The sequence below is a fragment of the Carettochelys insculpta genome, chromosome 15, assembly GCF_033958435.1.
Source record: "Carettochelys insculpta isolate YL-2023 chromosome 15, ASM3395843v1, whole genome shotgun sequence".
NCBI lineage: Eukaryota > Metazoa > Chordata > Testudines > Carettochelyidae > Carettochelys > Carettochelys insculpta.
This window is the reverse complement of record NC_134151.1, coordinates 32,303,758-32,321,894: the sequence shown is the minus strand read 5'-3', so window position 1 is coordinate 32,321,894 and position 18,137 is coordinate 32,303,758. Positions and strand designations below refer to the sequence as shown.

Genomic DNA, 18,137 nt, shown 5'->3' with positions numbered 1-18,137 from the left:
TGCCCACCGTGAACCGGAGAAAATGCCGGTGAGCCGGATGGATGGTTATGTGGAAGTACGCGTCTTGTAGATCGAGGGCTGCGAACCAGTCTCCATCGTCCAGTGCTGTAAGGATGGAGGCAATCGTGATCATCCGAAAACGTTGCTTGCGTAGATACCTGTTGAGGCCACGAAGGTCTAAGATGGGCCTCCAGCCTCCTGTCTTTTTCTCCGTCAGGAAATACCGAGAGTAGAACCCTTTCCCTTGCAGTTGCTCCGGCACCTTCTCCACCGCCCCTAAGAACTCGAGGTGGGCCACCTCCTGCCTGAGCCTGGCTACATGGGAGGCCTCCTGAGGGTGGGGCTTGGGCGGGGGTCGCGGCGGTGGGAGCGACTGGAAGGGGATGGCGTACCCCGTGGCTATGATCTCCAGCACTCATTTGTCTGTGGTGATCCTTTGCCACTGGTCGTAGAATGGTCGGAGGCGATGGTGAAAAAGCCGTTTCGGATGATCTTGTGCAATGGTGGTGATGGCGCAGCCCTGGATCTGTATGTCAAACTTGTGGCCTTTGGCCCCGCCCCGAGGACGGACAGCCCTGTTGTGAGCGTTGCCTGGGGGTTCTGTACTGCTGGTGCTGCTGATGCCGCCCTTGCTCGTAACCCCTGTGATACTGGGGGCGCTGTTGCTGGTACTGGTACCGCCTTTGCTGTGGGTAGTACCTTTTCTTTGATTATGGAGGGGTGTAAATCCCCAGGGTCCTGAGTGTGGCTCTTGAATCTTTACTGGAATGAAGGACCGAGTCAGTTGATTCAGCGAACAGCTTCTGCAAGTCGAAGGGAAGGTCGACTATCTTCGCTTGCAGATCTCTCGGTATACCCGAGGTCTGGAGCCAGGACTCCCGTCGCATCACCACTGCAGTTGCTGTGGAACGTGCTGCCGTGTCCGCAACATCCAAAGCAATCTGGACTTCCATCCTCGCAGCCGTGTAGCCCTCTTGCACTATGGCCTTGAGGACCGGCTTTTTGTCCTCTGGAAGCGAGTCCATGAGGGAAGTTAATCTGGCATAGTTGTCAAAATTATGGTTCGCCAAGTGCGCTGCGTAATTTGCCATGCGCAACATTAAGGTGGAGGAGGAGTAGACCTTTCTGCCGAACAGCTCTAGCTTCTTGGCATCTCTGTCCGTTCCCCCTGTTTTAAATTGAGATGTTTTTAGTCTTTGTTGCGAGGACTCCACCACCAAGGAGTTTGGCTGGGGGTGGCTAAACAAGAACTCCATGCCCTTCGCCGGCACGAAGTATTTCTTATCCGCTTTCTTTTGAACAGGCGGAATAGTTGCAGGGGTCTGCCATATGGTAGTGGCGGACTCCAAGATCGCTTCATCAAGCGGTATTGCTACTCTGGAGGAGGCCGGGGAGCTCAAATTTTTAAGGAGCTTATGATGTTTCTCTTGCACTTGTGCTGTCTGGATGCCTTGCGTGAAAGCTACCCTCTTAAACAGCTCCTGAAACTGAGATCGTCCTTAGGATGGACGTCCCCTAAGGCCGTGGCCTCATCCGGGGAGGAAAACGAGGAACCGCTGGGGTACATTTCTTTGGACCCTTCCGGTTCTTGATGGTGATAGTGCGCCCTCTCGCTGGAGGTATGCGAGGGAAAATCTCGTGGGTCTACGGCCAGTCCCCCCTGGGACGTTTGAGTCTCTGTCCCCGATCGCGATTGCCCTCGGGGGTACGAGGTAGTATGTGGGGATCTTTCCCTGGTAGATTGCCGATGGTGTCCATGCCCCGCGTGGTAGGGACGACCATGGCAGTATAGGCACTGTTCCTGGGAAGGTGACCTTGACCATTCCCTTTGCACGTACCCTGTGTGTCTGGGAGAGGGGGGATCGTCGAGACACTGGAGAGAGCGATTTTGCATAATAGTCCAGCGTTTCAAATCCCAGGAAGGGTGAGGGTGGTGCCAGCCATGGGGAGGCTGATTGCAGGAAAGGAGAAGGGGGCTCCGGGTAGGCTAGGGGGGACCCCTGCCTTCTGGTTGGAGTCTGCAACATGAGCGGAGGGCTGTGAGAAAAGAGCTCCACAGCCCTGTCTGGAGAGGGGCTGCAGTGCCTCCTCTTGTGTGCAGCCTTTCCCCTCCCTAAGGGAGGTAACTCCGCCCCCTGATGGGCGGGGGATCCCGGCCCCGTCAGCACCATGCTAGGCACGCTCGAAGGCGGTGCCGCACGTGCGGAGTGCTTCTGTGCCTGCAGGCTACGTGCCTGCGCGCTCTGCACCGCCGGTTCCCCGGGGGTCGGTGCCGCTGCCTGCGGTGCCGCCGGTACCGGTGCTTGCTTAGCCGCCGCCCTGCCTGCGGTGCGGGGCGGCTGGCTGATCATCGGAGGCTGAGCCGCTTCCACGTGGCTCTCCGTGCCGCCGCCGATCAGCTGTTGCTGCGGCTGGGGGCTGCTTGCTCCTCCCGTCCCGCTCACCGTTGCTGCCGGCAGGGATCGGGTTGGAGAAACTCTCCTCCGTTTTTGCGCTGATGGAGTGAGGGAGGCAGCTTTCCTTCTAAGGGCCCCGGAGGGTCCCTCCTGCTGCGGCCGCTCCGGCACGTCTGGCTGGAGGGCCTTGTCAAGAAGCAGCAGTTTAATCCTCATCTCCCTGTCTCTCCGTGCTCTTGTTGTTAATTTTGCACAGAAGGCACATTTTTGTGCCACATGGGACTCCCCCAGGCACCTTATGCAGAGACTGTGCCCATCGGACACTGGCATCGCCTCTCGGCAGGACTCACATTTTTTAAAGCCTGAGGAAGACATTGTTGGTGAGTCTTTGAGTTTGTTTATGGGTACTTAGCACCCTCTTTGTGCTGTTTCCCTGTCCGATGGCCTGCCTCCGCAGGAGGGCTGATGGCCCTAGCTCCCGGCCTCCGGCGCTTGTTACTGGGACTGGCTTGAGCTGTCCCTCCGAAGCTTGTTTGTTGTTTGTTTGTTTTTTTTTCCACAAAACAACAACCGGCTACTTATGGTAGCCTAAATAACTGAAAACTTTAAAGAGAAAACAATTAAAGTCGCTGAATACGCTATGTGGCTTTAGCCTAGTCAGATTCCGTCTGCAGCCGACGGCGGTTGAGAGGAACTGGCGGGGACCGGATTGTGCACATGGCCAGGAGCGCGCCAGGGAGCGGCGCGCGCCGGCGCATGCGCGGTCCGGCAGAAACTGCTTGGAAGATCCGATCTGCAGCGCCGGCCAAGCCGTCACCTATTGTGGAGCACCCATGGGGACACTCGAAGAAGAAGACTGACTTCCTTCCAGAAGACACTCGGGGGGCCACGCTTCTAAAACAGCATTTTGGAGTCCAGAAGAACAGTTCTCCTGACTCCAAATCACATGACTGTATGCTAATGAGGCATGGGGAATTTGCATCCATGCCTCATTAGCATATTTTGGGCCATGTATTACCATGCCACTTTCAGAGAAACTGGCCTGTGTAGAAACGGCCTGTGGGTCCAGTTATGAGGCAGGCTCTGTGGTGACCTGTTCCAGGGGCTCCCTGAAAACCAGTCACGTACATCAGGGGACATGGTCCCATCTCACTCTTCTCCCAGTGAAACCATGGGGGCTTGGGCAGGTCCTCCGGTGGAAGGACTGAGCCTGGGAGGGCAATTCCCCCCCGCCACAACTTCCTTCATATGCACAGGCTTGGCACATCTCCCCCAAGACCGAGGGGCGCTGAATTAGGGGTGCTGGGTCAATGGCTCTCAGCAACCCCCATGTACAAACTCTTCCAGCTCTCTGGCATGTACACGCCTGTTGCTTGTGAGAGGCAGTGCGTTAGACAGTCAGCTGCCACCAATCAGAGCCTCGTCATGGCATCCCCATGGCTCACGTACCTTCTCACAAGGATCCCTGGAGCTCAGCCTCTTTCTTCTTCTAGGGTGAAAAGAACATCCATGAACCCCTGAATGACCTGGGCCCAGCAGAGCCAGTGCTGTAGCACGTAATGACTGCTGGAGGTGTCCCTGCCAGCTCCACAGAAACAATCTGGTGGCCTAGCTCAGTTTTCCCGTTGTCCAGAGGCATGGCTCCCACAGCTTCTCCTCTCTTCCCCACTCCCTTGCTCTCCCCCTCATAACTTCACTGCCATCCCCCCAGAGCACAGAGTTCGTAGCCGCGTGACTCACTGCTCTCTGCAAAGCGACTGCAGAGCCTGCTGGGATGTGCAGCCAGGGATTCCCTCCCACACTCCCCCAGCGCAATCTCTGCTGGGGAGAGGGGAGAGCCCCTGCAGCAAAGCTCTTCCTCCGCAGGAGCAGGGTGGCATAGAGTGCTACCCCCAGGGAGCTGTGGCAGGAGCGAGTGGGTGGGTTGCTAGGAGTTAAACACAGCCAGGGAAAACCTGTCACCTCCACTATGCCAATTGCTGGCCCCTCCCAGCCCCTGCCTACCCTGTGCAGATCAGGGCTTGTCCGAATCAAACCTAGGCCTGTCCATCCTTCCCTTCCCCACTCTGACTCGGCCAAGCCTCGAAGGGAGCAGGTCCAGGGTGCGGCCTGGTGCTGCTGCAGAGATCCCAAGGGCCACAGATGCTGACTGTTCTGCACTCAGGGGACCGGCTCACTAAGGCCAAGAAGGAAGCCAACCCTCTTCCAAACTGCTTCAGGGTCCCTCACCCCCCCACACCTTTTTCTTTTTCTTTTTCTTTTTGTGGGCAGGAGCAGACCCGTCTGCGCTCGGCTCCGCTCCGGAGGCAGCCTTCTTGCTCTTCTTCTTCTTGTCTTTCAGCGTCTTCTTCTCTGGGGGAGGAAAAGGGGACAGAACATGTCAGAAGGGACAGGCCAGATGCCCTGGAGAAGCGGAGAAGAGCAAGGCAAGGGCCGTCTCTGAGCCGTGGGCTCTGCCCATGCTTGCAGCTGCCCTCTCCCGTCAGGCTGGCCACAGTGGGAGTGAAAGCACAGCCCTCCTAGGGGCCCACCCACGACCCCGGGGCACTTGGACAGGAAAGTGGCACACCCCATCCGAGCCCACGCCACGCCAGAGATACAGGCATCGTGTGGGCTGCAGACTGAGGGAGCAGGTTAATAGTTCAGCCCAGTCGCAGAGCAGGACAGGGCAGGGCCCAACCATGTGGTGTCACTGTAGCAAGCTGGGGCTTGTCGAGCTGGGGATGTGAAAGGGGGAGGCAGGAAAGTCGGGCTGGGGTGGGGGCGGACACTGGTGTACAGTGCAACAGAATTAAGAAACTGAAGAGCGATGTAAACAAAACCCCCTTTTTGCAGCCCCACAAAGCCCACCCCGGCCAGCTGGTCCCTCTACCCCACACTGTGGTGCCCAACCCCTCCCCCAGGCGGGGAGCTGGAATCCTGCACACTGGACACCCCAGGAGATCCTGCTCTGTACCCAGCTCCCTTTCCCACTGGCACCCCAGTCTGCAATCACATGCTCTGCCACCGTGGGAAGCTGCAGGGCCTGGCAGGGAGGCAGCGTCTGAGCCAGGGTGGGGCAAGCACTGAGCTCGTGACTGGAAGTGGCAAACAGCAGCCCAGCTCTGTTCTCTCCCGTGCCCACCCGGCAGCGCTAACGGCACCGAGTCAGCGCCAGAGCTCGCCGTGGCAGAATGTCACGGCAACGCGCCACCAGGCAGGGCACGTGGCACTGGCAGGGGTGGAAGTGAAAGCGACTGCGCATTGCAGAGCCCTTCGAACACAGGGAACAGGCTCGTCACAGAGCTGCCACTTTCCAGCTGCATGGAGGAGGAGAACACCCGCTTGTGTACCACGCCCGATGCGTTTCCAACTCAGGAAGCTCGTGCAGAGCACCACTGCACAGCTCCCTGGCTAACCCCTCCTGCCTGGCAGGGAGCTCCAGCCTCCTTGCGTCTTAGAACGTGACTGGGTGGTGCCTGTCCAGAACCCCCTGGGAACTGGCACTGCCAGCCAGCTCAGCTTCAGCCCATTAGGGACAGGAGGGCAGACGCGAAGCCGTCTGCAGAGTAGATCAGCACTCCCCAGAGCTGGTAACAGCTCGCCCCTTGGGCTCGTCAGGTTAGGGCATAGCCTGTGCTGGGCCACCGACTGGCTGCTGCCACTTGAAAGGAAGGGAGGGGCCCCTGAATGATGGGCCAGGCATCAGGGCACTTCTGGAGCAGAGGCAGAAGCAGACAAATTGCCCTTCCAAGTGTTGCTGCAACAGAGCAGCACTGAAGCCCTGCATATGGATACATGCCCAATGCATACATGGGGCAGACAGGCAGGCCGCAGAAAGGAGTGGAGCCACCTATCAACTGACTCAGCTTCATGTTTATTCACTTGCTTAACAGCTCAACCCTGGCCTGGCCTGGCCGGCAGCATCCGAGGCACACTAGCCCTTAGGAGGCAGGCCCCGCATTACCCACAAAGGGATCCGGCAGCTGCGAGCGGCGTCTGCCTGGCTAGAGAGGAGCGGGGGCAGCTGAAAGAGGAGCCGCGTGCAAACTCTTACTTTTACCAGATTTCTTCTTTTTCTCCTTGCTGCTTCCCACTTTGCTTTTTTTCTTTTTGGGCGCCTCGAGGCTGCTTTTCAGCTTCTTCAGCTTGGGCTCTGTCACGCCCGCAGCTCCCACTGCCGCCAGCTTCCTCTTCAGGGAGGATTTCTGCTTCTTGTTCTCTTTGTCCCCCCCCTTGGGTGTTTTCACCGCTTTCAGAGCCTTGGCTGAAGCCACAGTCGTTTTCTTTGTCTTTTTCTCCTTCTTGCCTCCCTCCGGCTCTCCTGGTGTGGGCCCGGCCAGAGCCTTGGCAGCAGTGGTCGTCTCGTCTTCACTCTCACTCGCCGAGCTCTCCTTCGCTGATGGTGCTATGGACAGCAGGGTGTAGGCTGACAGCGGCCCCGGAGCGCCCTTTGAACTGGCGTCATTCTGAGCCAGAGGCAGGCCTGCCTTTACTAGCAAGGCCTTGCCTCCCGCTTTCCCCACCATAGCGCCTTTGCCGGAGGCCACTTTCACTTCTGCTCCAGGAGAGGGCAACTTGCTCCCTATAAAACCATTCAAAAAAGAGGGGATTTAGGGAGGAGATTTAGTTGCAGCCCAAGCAACTCCAGGGAAGCAGACACACCTCCAATGCCCACCCCCAGCCAACGTGATTTGCAGGTATTCATGTCGTACAGAACTAGAAATATGCCAGGGTATTGCGAAAAGCCTCTGGAAGGATTCATGTAGGAAGTGTATTAATTCAGGAGACAAAAGCCAGGTCTGGGCTACAAATGAAGTCCAAAGGGCTAGTAAGAATGGCTGAACTGGCTCAGACCAGATGCTGCAGAGGGAAGCAAGAGAACAGAACAGGGCATTCTGGTGTCCAGTGTGTGGCCCAGAGCAAACCCAAGCCATTGGAGAACGTTAAGTCTCTACTTGAGGGGGGCCCAGACCAGGAGCACTGGCAGGCTCTGCAGGTGCCTAGACAGAACTAGGGTGGGCAGCTTGCACAGTGACTGCATCAAAGCAATGCTCTGAAGTCCCTTGATTTTATGTGCATGATGTGAACAGATCCTAGGTCACAGTGGTCCCTTGCAGATGCCTAGACCAATCGCCACCCCACTCTGTAGAGAGGGGCCAGATCAAATCCAACCGATCTTTAGGTTTTATCTCAGCCCGTCTCTTACAACCATTCACTGGCGGTGGGGAGGAAGGTTTTAAACCACTCATTCTGTTTCCATCATCCAGCCCAACAGCTCTGTTCTCTAGTGTTTCCCGGGGGCCTGCCCTCACCATTTCCCAATGGCACACAACGGGGACAGCTCCACAGATGACGTAGCAGGGAGGGGTTTTGCTGGCAGCGTGCAAACAAGTTATTTTTAAATTGGCATTCGTGGAGCACTGATACATTTTTCCAATTGAAAATGGTTCCCGGAGAAGTGTGGCACGTCTGAAGACAGGTTAGAGAGCTCCCATGGCTATTTGGTCTTTGGCTTTAGAAAGAAGTTTGGTCACAGTCACTAGATGCATTAGTGATACTTCAGGATTCAGAACGACCAGGCACATGGGCAAGGCCTGCAGAACTGAAGAGCTTGCCATGTCCAGCAGGGGGACGCAGAGCGTGACTGCAATGGAGGACAACATGGCCTTCTGATTCACCCTGTTCCCACCGCCTCAAGACTTCAGAGATGGAGAGGACTTATCAGGTCACCTACTCCAGCCCCTGCTAATGCAGCTCTGTCCCCCACCACTTCCCTCAGGAACGTCTCAGGAGTCGGGAGCCCTAATAGGGGTGTCTACAAAGCAGAGTTATTTCAAAATAACCGCCATTATTTGTGAGCGTCTACACAACACACCCGTTACTTCAAAATCAGTTTGAAACAGCAATGGGTCATGTTGAATTGTGAACCTCACAGATGAGGCATAGCACCTATTGCAAAATAGCTATTTCGGGACAGGGGCTGTGTAGACCAGGAATAGGGGTGATTTTGAAATAGGATATTCCAGAACAGCTGATTTGGAAATAATTCTGCTGGGTAGACATGGTATCTTGAAACAGACCTCCTGGAAGCAGGGCTTCCAGGGGCTCTAATCAGAAAGGGGCTCTGTTGTGTGTACACACACCATCTCAGAATAAGTTTTGCTTATTCCGGGGCTTCCCTGTAGACCCATTGTTCTGGAATAACTCTGGAATTGGCTATTCCGGAATAACCTTGCTGTTTAGACATACCCGCAGAGTGCACCTTTAGGAGCGGTTTGTGAGCTAGACTCCTAGGACTCACCTGCCTTCTGGTTGGCTGGCGACTTCTCGGTGTCTGTGTCGGAGTCACTGCTGTCGCTCGCCGAGACGTCTGGCAGCGCTGCTTTCCTAGGTTTCACGAGGGCACTGGCAGTGGCTGCTGCTTTTCTACGGCCGGGTTTGGGTATGGTCAAGGAAGCAGGTTTCTGGGCTTGGGGCCCTGCTGGGGCCTTAGGAAGACCTTGATAACCTGTGAGAAGGGACTGAACAGCACACGCACGCTGAGCGACAGACAGCCACTGGGGCCAGGCCGACTTGCCTCCACCCAGGGCAGTTTAACTGCTACTCCCACTGCCCCTTGAGCAGCCCACCACATTGGCAGGCTCCCCTCAGCTATCCTCTGTGATTTGGGGCCACTGGGGAGCCAGAGGCAAAGTGCATCTGCAAACACAAGGCACGGGGAGGCCAGGGGTGTGTCGTGAGCCTATAGAAATTCTGCCTCTACCCCTCTACTAGCCTCCCTCCTGTACCCCACACCTGACCAGCTCTCTGCAAGTGGCCACAGCAGCATGCAGAGCAGTGGGCCACAAGATTGTCAAAACCAAGACGGTCACCTGGGAGATGGTGGTTTTGCTCACCACACTCATGCACCTAAATTTGCAGGGTGCACCGACTGACCCATAGCAGGGCTCCGATTGGATGCAGGGGGAGCACACAGCTCTCAGCCAGTCAATCCGCACACCCTTCACTTCAGGTGCCCTAGCTTTGATCACATCTCACTTTAGTATTCTCAGTAGGGAAAAATCTACCTGGATGGAAATCTGACAACCCATGTGTGAACAAGGGTAGACAGAACATCTTCCCGGCTCCAGAGAGAACCCGGCTCCAGAGAGAACCCAACGGGCTGCGGGGAGACCCCAGTGCCGTACAGCCAGGTGGTGAGGCGCAGTACCCGGAACAAACCCCCACCAGGCAACGAGCTTATGTATACAGCTGTTTGACGAATTTATGACCTATGCTGTAATCCTCGCTGTGTGTTGGTTTCTTTGTTCTCTCCCTGGTAAGCATGCTGAGGGGACAGACTTAGTGAGACCTGTTCTCTCCCTGGTAAGCATGTTGACTTAGTGCATTACAGATGTACTGTGCTCCCTAAACATTACTAATACGGGGGGGCGGGGGGGGTTAATGGCTCAGATAGGGGTTTTGTTACAAGACAGACATTGCTGCTACAAGGGCGAGTTTCCCTTGTTTAACTATTTCAGTACGGCAGGGCTGCAGGTTCCTGTGTGTGGTTATTTGACGGACACGACAGCACAGCACCAACGCTGTGATCTGCCCGTCCACTTGGTGGGGGGAGCTCCAAAAACCCGGACGTGTCTTGGCTCCTCCAAAGCCCCCCCACAGCTGTATGAGTGGGAGCAGCTCTAAGAATCTGTGGCACCAGCCATTCACCCCAGTGCTGCATCTAGCCCAGTGCCTGTGCTGTCTTACGGCCCAAGGAGCAAGGCAACAGACCCAGCCTGCTGGGCACAGGGCCCCTCACCTGTGAGGGCTGCTGGTCTTCCTCACTGGACTCTGAGGAGGAGCTCTCGGCCTCCTTCGCTGCTCCCTGCTTCTGGGGCACCCCTGCTGGAGAAGCAAAGAGCCAGTGAAGACTGGTGCACACCAGCACAGCCCAGAGCACACCTGAACTGGGAGTGCCTCTCTGGGTGTGTCTGCTAGATACGGGCTGTCCTGGGGCTCCCGAGACCCTGCTGCCTCTTGTCGCTCACAGCCTCGTGTATTAGTGACACTGCCCCACTGGCTAAGCCAGCCCCAAAGGTCCAGTGCACAGCGAATCTTTGTTCCTCACACTGCTCGCTGGCAGCCCTCAACCACTACCGGACATCCCCGCCACACAGCGCGTCTCACCAGGCTTTAGGGGCTGCTTGACCGTTTCCTCCTCTTCCTCCTCGCTGTCCGAGGAACTGCTACTTTCCGGGCTCGGCCCTTTGGCAGGCAGGACGGGCAAAACCGGGCGCTGGGTGCTCCCGCCTGCAGCCTGAAGTCCTGCTTTTCCTGCAATGGGACCTCTGCCCTTGACCGAAAGGCTCTGCAACCTGGGAGCACTGGCTTGCACACCCTTCCCTGCAGGGGTAGTGGCTTTACCTGAGGCAGCCCCTTGCTGCAAGCAGGAAGGAACAAACATTAGACACAGTGGGGGGAGTGGGAGCCATTTCTCAGACCAGACAGCGAACCCGAGAATAGGGGGCTCTCATGGCGAGGTCCTCCTTGATCTGGGGCCTATTTCCCACCAGCCCCCAGCCCTGTCACCTCACAGACTCCGTTTTCCCATGGGCACGAGGAGGAAATGCTCCTGGCCTCACATGGGTGCTGAGGAAGCTGTGCCAACTCTGTAAAAAAGGAGTGAGGACCCTCAAGTCCAAGATGCTGCCAGACTGCAGTTTCCTCTGCAGAATGCCTGGGGGCATAGCTAGTTAGGGCAGCTGCTTGAAACCAGGGCACAGAGGGAGAGGGAGAGAGGGCCAGGTCACCCCAGAGCTTTCGTGTAAAGAGGTGCAGGGGAAGATACAGTGGATCACTGACTCTGGAGCCATGATCTGGCAGGCAGCAGGAGAGAACTGCAGGGAACTCCTGACAGCTTTCAGCACTGCACCTGTACCAGGAAGCAGCTGGAAGGAGTGGGAGAACTGCAGTCTGCCTAGTCAAGGCGACAGGGGATTTCTATTCTGCATTACCAGACCCGTGCTAAGCTGGTGTTAAAAATAGCGCTGCGAGCCCCAGCCAGCCTCGGGAGGTCACTCCACCAGACCTACAGGCTTCAGGCTCCCGCAGCCCTGCCAGTGCCTAGCTCTTCCCGCAGAGCTGCACGTCGTCTGCACTTTTCACCTGTCCTGCAGGCAGCTCGTCGTCCTCGCTCTCGGAGGAACTCGAACTTGAGCTCTCAGACACTGCGGCAGCAGCTGCCTTCCCGGGGCTGATGGCTACTCTGTGTGTCCCTGTCCCAGTGGGCGGCGTGAGCTTTGCTGCGCTGGCTGTTGTGTCCGGAGGTTTCGGGGCAAGGACAAGTTTTGCTGGGGTTGGTTGCTAAACCAGAAAAAAAAAAAAAAAAAAAAAAAGACAGGAGGAAAGTCAGGGCGGCAGAGAGACTTTTCAACAAACAGCACTAGAGGGTAAGAGGGCACCACCCTGTATCTGGCTGTTCCAAACCCCAGTATTAGCCCCCTGCACCAGAGCCGAGGTCCTGGGAAGCCCATGGAATTGGATCCCACTTTGCAGGGGGGACAATGAGTAACCAAGTCAGTCTCTTGCTCTGATCCCAGGCTGAAAGGGGGCATCAGACATATGGGGACAGAAATAGACTCCAGCCTCCTGGAAATGCACATTCAGCATGGCCCAGGCTAACACCTCCCCAAGCGGCCAATGGGGGCTGACAGGACAGCCACCAAAGCAGCACTGTGCGCCAGCGAGGCCGACCACTGGCTGAAGCAAGTGAATACAAAGGGAGGAGGGCAGTGATCAATTTCTTGGTGTTAGGAACAAGCTTGTCTAGGTGAGAGGCCTGCCCCGCCCGTCCCTGCAGACACCCAAGGCTCTGCACAGGATCACGTTTCTCACATATGGCATCTGGTGACAGATGCTACTGGAGGGCTGTAGCTCCATTTAAACATTTTCAGACAGGATTTAAGAGCTCAAAACTCAAGTGACTGCTTTTAAGGACATCTGAAGTATCAACCCCACAAGAGCCCTGGGGCCGGCTGGGGAGCATGTTACCTTCAACTCATCCGCCGCACAGGGCAAGCCTTTTCTTTCCCCAACTCCCTACCACAGGGCCGATGAGGCTGGTGCTTTGCACGGCCCAGACACTTATGGGAATAGGACTAAGAGCATCTCACTCCCCTCACGCAGGTCAGCCAGCAGGAGGCAGCAATTCAGGCCCTTGGGCCCCGATCTGAGATGGGGCCAGGCAGCTAGAGCTGACAGGCTGTGGGGCAGAGCAGCTCAGGGGGTGCTGCCTGGGGCAGAGGACCATGCACTGGCCCAAGGGATGTTAGAAAAGCCACTGAAGCTCTTCTTATTTATGGCAGCTTCTCCAGTGGAACGTGGGCCACCCTACAGCCCTGAGCAGCTGGACTACACAGACTGCTCCATCCAGCAAGTCCCTGCAGGACTGACACACATCTCCTGGGCTGGGGGAATTCTCCAATGGGAAGGGGGGGAATCTGGCTAATTTCCAGCTCCTTTATTCTGCAGGAACTGCAGAGAGAGAGCCAAGTTGCGGGGGTGAGGGCAGGAATTGCCTCTGTATCATTCTCACTTTCACAAGGGAGAGAGTCTCTCCACTGCTTCTACCTTCCCAGCCCCTCCCTGTTGGGTGGCAAGGTCCCTGTGACAGATGCTGCCCAGAGCCCAGCTTTGCCGCAGGAGCCGAGGAACTCTCAGCGCTCCAGACAGAGTTGAGTTAGTTGTCGTTCCTCTAAATGCCAGCGCTCAGAGAGGTCAGCCCAGCTGGGCTTCCTCCCCCTCGCCTGACGGCCGAGCAGTCTCTTTTCTAGTTACCTGTGGAGGGATTGACTCCTCCTCCGAGTCAGACTCCTCACTGCTCTCTGCTGCTGCTTGCACTTTTGGAAGAGATGCTGGCAGGGCCTGGGCCTTCTTGCTGCTCGTCAGCTGTGCCACCGCAGCGGTCTTCACTGCTGGAAGAGGTGCAAGAGAAACTGAGGGTTAGCGTGCACCACCCTGCACCTTGCGGCACACGTCACAAAGCCCAGCGATGGAGAACCAGCCTGGAGCACCTATTCTCTCCTAAGGCAATGCCACTGCAACCAGGGACATGGCTGGCCAAAGCCCCCTAAGAGAACAAAGGCAATGAAGGTTCATGCCCACAGAAGGGATGAGACAAGTCACTGGAAACAGCAAGAGCCAACCCGAATGGTCAGTCATCAATCCCCTGGAGCTGGTGGGTTCCCCTAGGCTGCCCCAGACTCTACTGGACACAGCCCACGGTTCCACTGCAGATCTGACAGGGCTCTGCCTCCTCCCTGTTTGACTCAGCTCTTGGGCTCTCCGGGCCTTCCAGCTGCCTACACACCTGCCGATTCTGGTGATGGGGCAGGGGGCAGGAGCAGATACGAGTCCGCTGAAGATGTGGCCAAGCCTCCCAGGTCGACCTCCTTTGAGTCCCACTCCCGATACACCCAGGCCCTCGTGCGACTGCATTCTGTAGCAGTTAACTGCCCCCCCTCGCTACAGGGCAGCTGCCAGGATCTCCTCCCTCTATCAGCCAGAGGGGGCCAATGACACATAGCAAAGCTTCCTTACCCCTTGCCGGTTTCTCACCCCCAGCCCTTCCTGCCAGAGGGAGCAAGAGGCCAGGAGTCCATTGCTAGGATGGTCAACAAATGGGTCACACCGACTGGCAGAGTCGGGGGGGGAGAGAAGAACAGCGGTGAAGCCACAACACCCTAAAGCCTCTGAAGCTGCAAAATTACTCGTTAGAGAGTTTCTCAAGGAGTTCAAAGACAAGGGACCATTCATTAACCTCAGCTGATGAGGGAGCATCTCGCCAGCTGGAAGGGAGAAGGGAAGGCTTGGATGAGAGCACAGGAACCAAGAGATCTGGGTTCGTTTCCAGGCTCTATCATAGCAGGCCTGTACCTCAGTTTCCCCACCTCAAGGAACGACGACGACAAAACTCTCCCAGGCTACACAGGGAGGGGTATGGCGTCATCCCTGACTATTCATGGGCAGCAGGTTTAAAGGAAGTGCTCCATCACACAAGGCACAGCGGAACTCCTTACCGGGGATGCTGCGACGGCCAAGACTATAACAGGGTTCAAAAAAAAAAAAAAGAACTAGATAAGTTCATGGAGAATAGCTCCATCAGTAGCTATTAGCCAGGGAGGGACAGGGGTGTTTCCCCGGCCATAGGTGGTCAGAAGCTGGAAGTGTGCGGCAGGGGAGGGATCACTTGATCACCTGTTCTTCCCATTCCGTCTGCGGCATCTGGCATTGGCCACTGTCAGAAGACAGGAGACCGGGCTGGATGGGCCTTTGGTCTGACCCAAGCTGGCCGTTTTTTGTTCTTGCTAGTAATCTCTCCTCCAGCCTTCCATTCCACCAGCCTCAAAGTTCTCACAGTTGCTATGCCAAGGCTCCTCCAGCTGCACATGCAAGTCAGCAGCTGACCCAGGCCAGCAACGCTAGAAGGAATTAACAACACCCCGCCCCCGACCCAAAAACACCACGTCTCGTGCCCGTTGAAAGGGCATGCTAGAAGTGGCAGAGGGCAGCAGGATGGACAGGCCTTGCTAACTTCAGCTTTGGAGCGACACGCGCAGGCTGCATCCCTGAGCGGTTCAGCATGTGCCTTGTGATGGTTCTTCCTGGGGCAGCCCTGTCTGTAGCACAGCAGTGGCTCACGCCAAAAGAAAACCCCCTCATGTTTGCAGGAGAGAGGCCCCATACACCAGCAGGAGGCTACAATCTTACCAGCATTAGGAGGCTGTGTTTGTGCTGCCTCTTCCTCCTCGCTGTCCGAAGACAAACTGCTCTCACTCTCTGAGTCCTGGCCCTTCAAGGCACTTGCAGCTGCTTTCACAGGGCTCACAGCTGTACCAACCGGGCAGGGCTTGGCACCAGAAGGAGCCTGAGACTGTGGCAATCTCTAAGAAAGAAAACAAAAAGCCACCAAACCCATGATGTTTATTTTCAGTAAATTCAGTGCCAGAGTCGGGGTTCATTCCTGCCCCCCGGACGCTGAGGGTTTCATTTCAAAATGCTGCTTCTGTCCCTAGACAGAATGTCACACATTTGGAGAGGACCATTTTGGAAGCCAGCAGGACGCAGAAGATGTCCACAGCAGACAGAGGGCCTGCACGGCAGCTCGGACAAGGCGGCAGGAAACAGAACAGCCAACCAGGAAACTGGAGTCAACAACCCATGTCTTTCAAAGAGGGCCAAGGGATCTTATATGACAGGGGGTCAGCACCTCATTATCACACCTCACCAGACAATGGTGCCTCCAGCAGCCCACGCTCATCATCATAAAGGGAAGACAAAGGTTCAGGTTTGATTTGGAAGAGAACGCCACCTACAGACACCCTACTCCTGCCATCTGCAGGTGCTGGGTCAGGGATGGGAAATCAGGAATAGTGGTGGGCCACGTGAGTGGCTCTCCTTCACCTCAATGCGTCTTAGCAGCCCTCAGGGGTTCCATGTGCTTCACCCCTACGTCCCCCTCCCCACACCTCTTGTGCACTGGGGCACCACGTTTACCTGCTCTTCCACCTGTGTCTGAAAGCTGGAACATTGCAAACAGCTGATTCTGCCAGCTGATTCGCAGCATTCCAGCTCTGGGAGGAGTGGGGAGAAGTGGGGATGAAAGTGAGATTCAGGTACTGGGATGGAGGGGGAGGCTTAGGAAACCATGGAGCTCTGGTGCCTTGGTGGCAGCAGTGGGGCCGCAGGCTTGCTCACCTCCGAGGTAGACAGGTGTTCCCTGGAGGCTCTTCCTTTGAATATGGACCAGCTGACCCTGCTGGCTGGTGAAGTTTGCAGGACTCAGAGCACAAGATGAAACCCCTGCAAGAGTCACTCCTCACAGGAGCTGCCCCCTGGACACCACTTCAGACAGGATGTTACCATGAAAGGGAGACAGGCTTGCACTGTTCCTGGGAAGCCCATTGCCCTGAACGTGAGGCACATGGACAAGTGAACTGCTAAATAAGAAGCTGCGCAACTCAAACACAGAGCTTGGGTTGCAACGTTGAACAGCAGCTGCCAGTGTGTTGATTTCTGAGACTCAAGGCAGCATGTGAGCCACATCTCAGAGTCTTCTGCAGCTGCTGAGTCAACGCAAGGAGGTCCTAGTTATTTTGGCACTTGAAAAGATATTCTAGCTATGATCTTTTGACTGCCCCAAGCGGCATGGTGAGAGCTTCCATGTTCCTCTCATTCACTGGCTGCCTGCAGAGGCTGCTAGAGAGGAACAAGTGCTGCTTGAAGGGAGTTTGGGAGACTCCCCTGCCTGCATAGGTTCTTCCATGTTGGTGACGCTCTACACCTGCTCACAGAGCTGCTCGGCTGTATCCAACCCCTGCCTGCTTATCACACGCTGGCCTGAATGCTCCTGCACCAATTTGTGCTGCCAGAGCAACGGGCCACCTAGCCCACAGTCCTGCCTTGCAGCAGACAGTTCAGATGGAAGGAACAGAGCAGGGCAGTTACGGAGTGAGCCATCCAGAAGTCCACCCCCTGCTCCCGGCAGGCAGATGTTCAAGGACACCAGGTTTACCAGACAGAGCGCACCAAACCTGCCGGTGACTATGACCCACTTTCTGGCAGCATCCCACAGACTGGGAGCCAGTACCAAAGCTATTCTCAGGGAAGTCAAAGAGTGACCGCAGCTTCACCATGAACGGCCAATCCCCTAGCACACAGGGCGGCAACCAGAAGAGTCATTTTTTCCAATTCAAGAGCTGCAATGGACGTGCATACGAGACGGTCCTTAGTAAATAACATCACAGCACACTTTTTGTAACCCTTATTTTAAGAACTGCGCACACACGATTCATAATGTGATGTGCGTTTACTGCAGGATGTTCACATACTTTGTGCGCTCTGTTTCCTCACACTTTACATGCATGTTCATACCACTGTCTTCCTGACTTTTACTCCTGAACCTTATTTCCCTCTGCAAGACACTAGGGAGAGTTATCCAATGGTTTGAGATCACATACTGTCTACTCTTTAGACATGACTTGTTCATTTTTGGGTTTTTAGACAGCCACCATTTACCAAAAATAATCCTTTTCTTTTTAAAATTATTCTGCAGTTACAGTGTTGGGAGCCACAAAGAAATCCTTAAAGAGCTGCAGGTTGCAGAGCCCTGCCCTAGCATGCATTCCCTTTACCCTGTGTGCTGAACTTGGTATATGGGCTCTCCCTCTCTTTCCATGCCCTGACTCAACTAGGCCATCATTGCTGTTCTGACAGCCCATGGGGCAGCTGCTGCCTTCCAGTGGCCAAGAGCCCCAGGTTTGCAGCTTCATGAGACAGAAGACAACGCTGCCTCTGGGGCAGCATTTAAACCCCTAGCTGCTGAACAGATGACAAACAAACTGGACTCAGTTTTGGTTTGGATAAAGTGCGCAGTCTCCGAGAGAGAGGCCGGCTTCTAAAAACATTATCTGAAACAGATGCAGAAATTTAAATGAGTCACCTACTTCGGAGCACTCCAGACTCCCTCCCGCTCATGCCAGCACTTGGGGGGACGGGGGGTGGGGGTGGGGGGGAAATGCTGGATCCAATCTAAGTCACTTGCCTCCAACTTCCTACTGGCGGGAAGGGCTCTTGCTCACGTTCCCAGAGTAAAGCCCACATAGAACATGAGGATGTACTGAATAACTCAAGCACCCACAAAACAGAGAGCAGCACGACGACACCAGGTAAGACCATGGCCCTGTGCAGAGGGAAGCCGCTGGACACCCAAGTCTGCCC

The 18,137-nt window shown here is 55.9% G+C and overlaps 1 protein-coding gene across 10 annotated transcripts in view; it reads right to left on the bottom strand.

Moving 5' to 3' along the window:
• TCOF1 (treacle ribosome biogenesis factor 1) overlaps window positions 1-18,137 on the bottom strand; it is a 38,057-nt gene that overhangs the window by 5,764 nt on the left and 14,156 nt on the right. For 6 of the 10 annotated variants that reach the window (XM_075009890.1, XM_075009899.1, XM_075009897.1 and 3 more), the window contains 9 exons: window positions 15,129-15,303; window positions 13,197-13,333; window positions 11,526-11,723; window positions 10,548-10,800; window positions 10,180-10,265; window positions 8,680-8,899; window positions 6,433-6,960; window positions 4,636-4,748; window positions 3,846-3,885 (listed from right to left, as the gene is read on the bottom strand). In XM_075009890.1, coding sequence (XP_074865991.1) covers window positions 3,850-3,885; window positions 4,636-4,748; window positions 6,433-6,960; window positions 8,680-8,899; window positions 10,180-10,265; window positions 10,548-10,800; window positions 11,526-11,723; window positions 13,197-13,333; window positions 15,129-15,303 — 1,746 coding nt within the window. In that variant the 3' untranslated portion in view covers window positions 3,846-3,849. The remainder of the gene's footprint in view (window positions 1-3,845; window positions 3,886-4,635; window positions 4,749-6,432; window positions 6,961-8,679; window positions 8,900-10,179; window positions 10,266-10,547; window positions 10,801-11,525; window positions 11,724-13,196; window positions 13,334-15,128; window positions 15,304-18,137) is intronic. The other 4 variants (XM_075009893.1, XM_075009895.1, XM_075009896.1 and 1 more) reach the window with 4 other exon arrangements.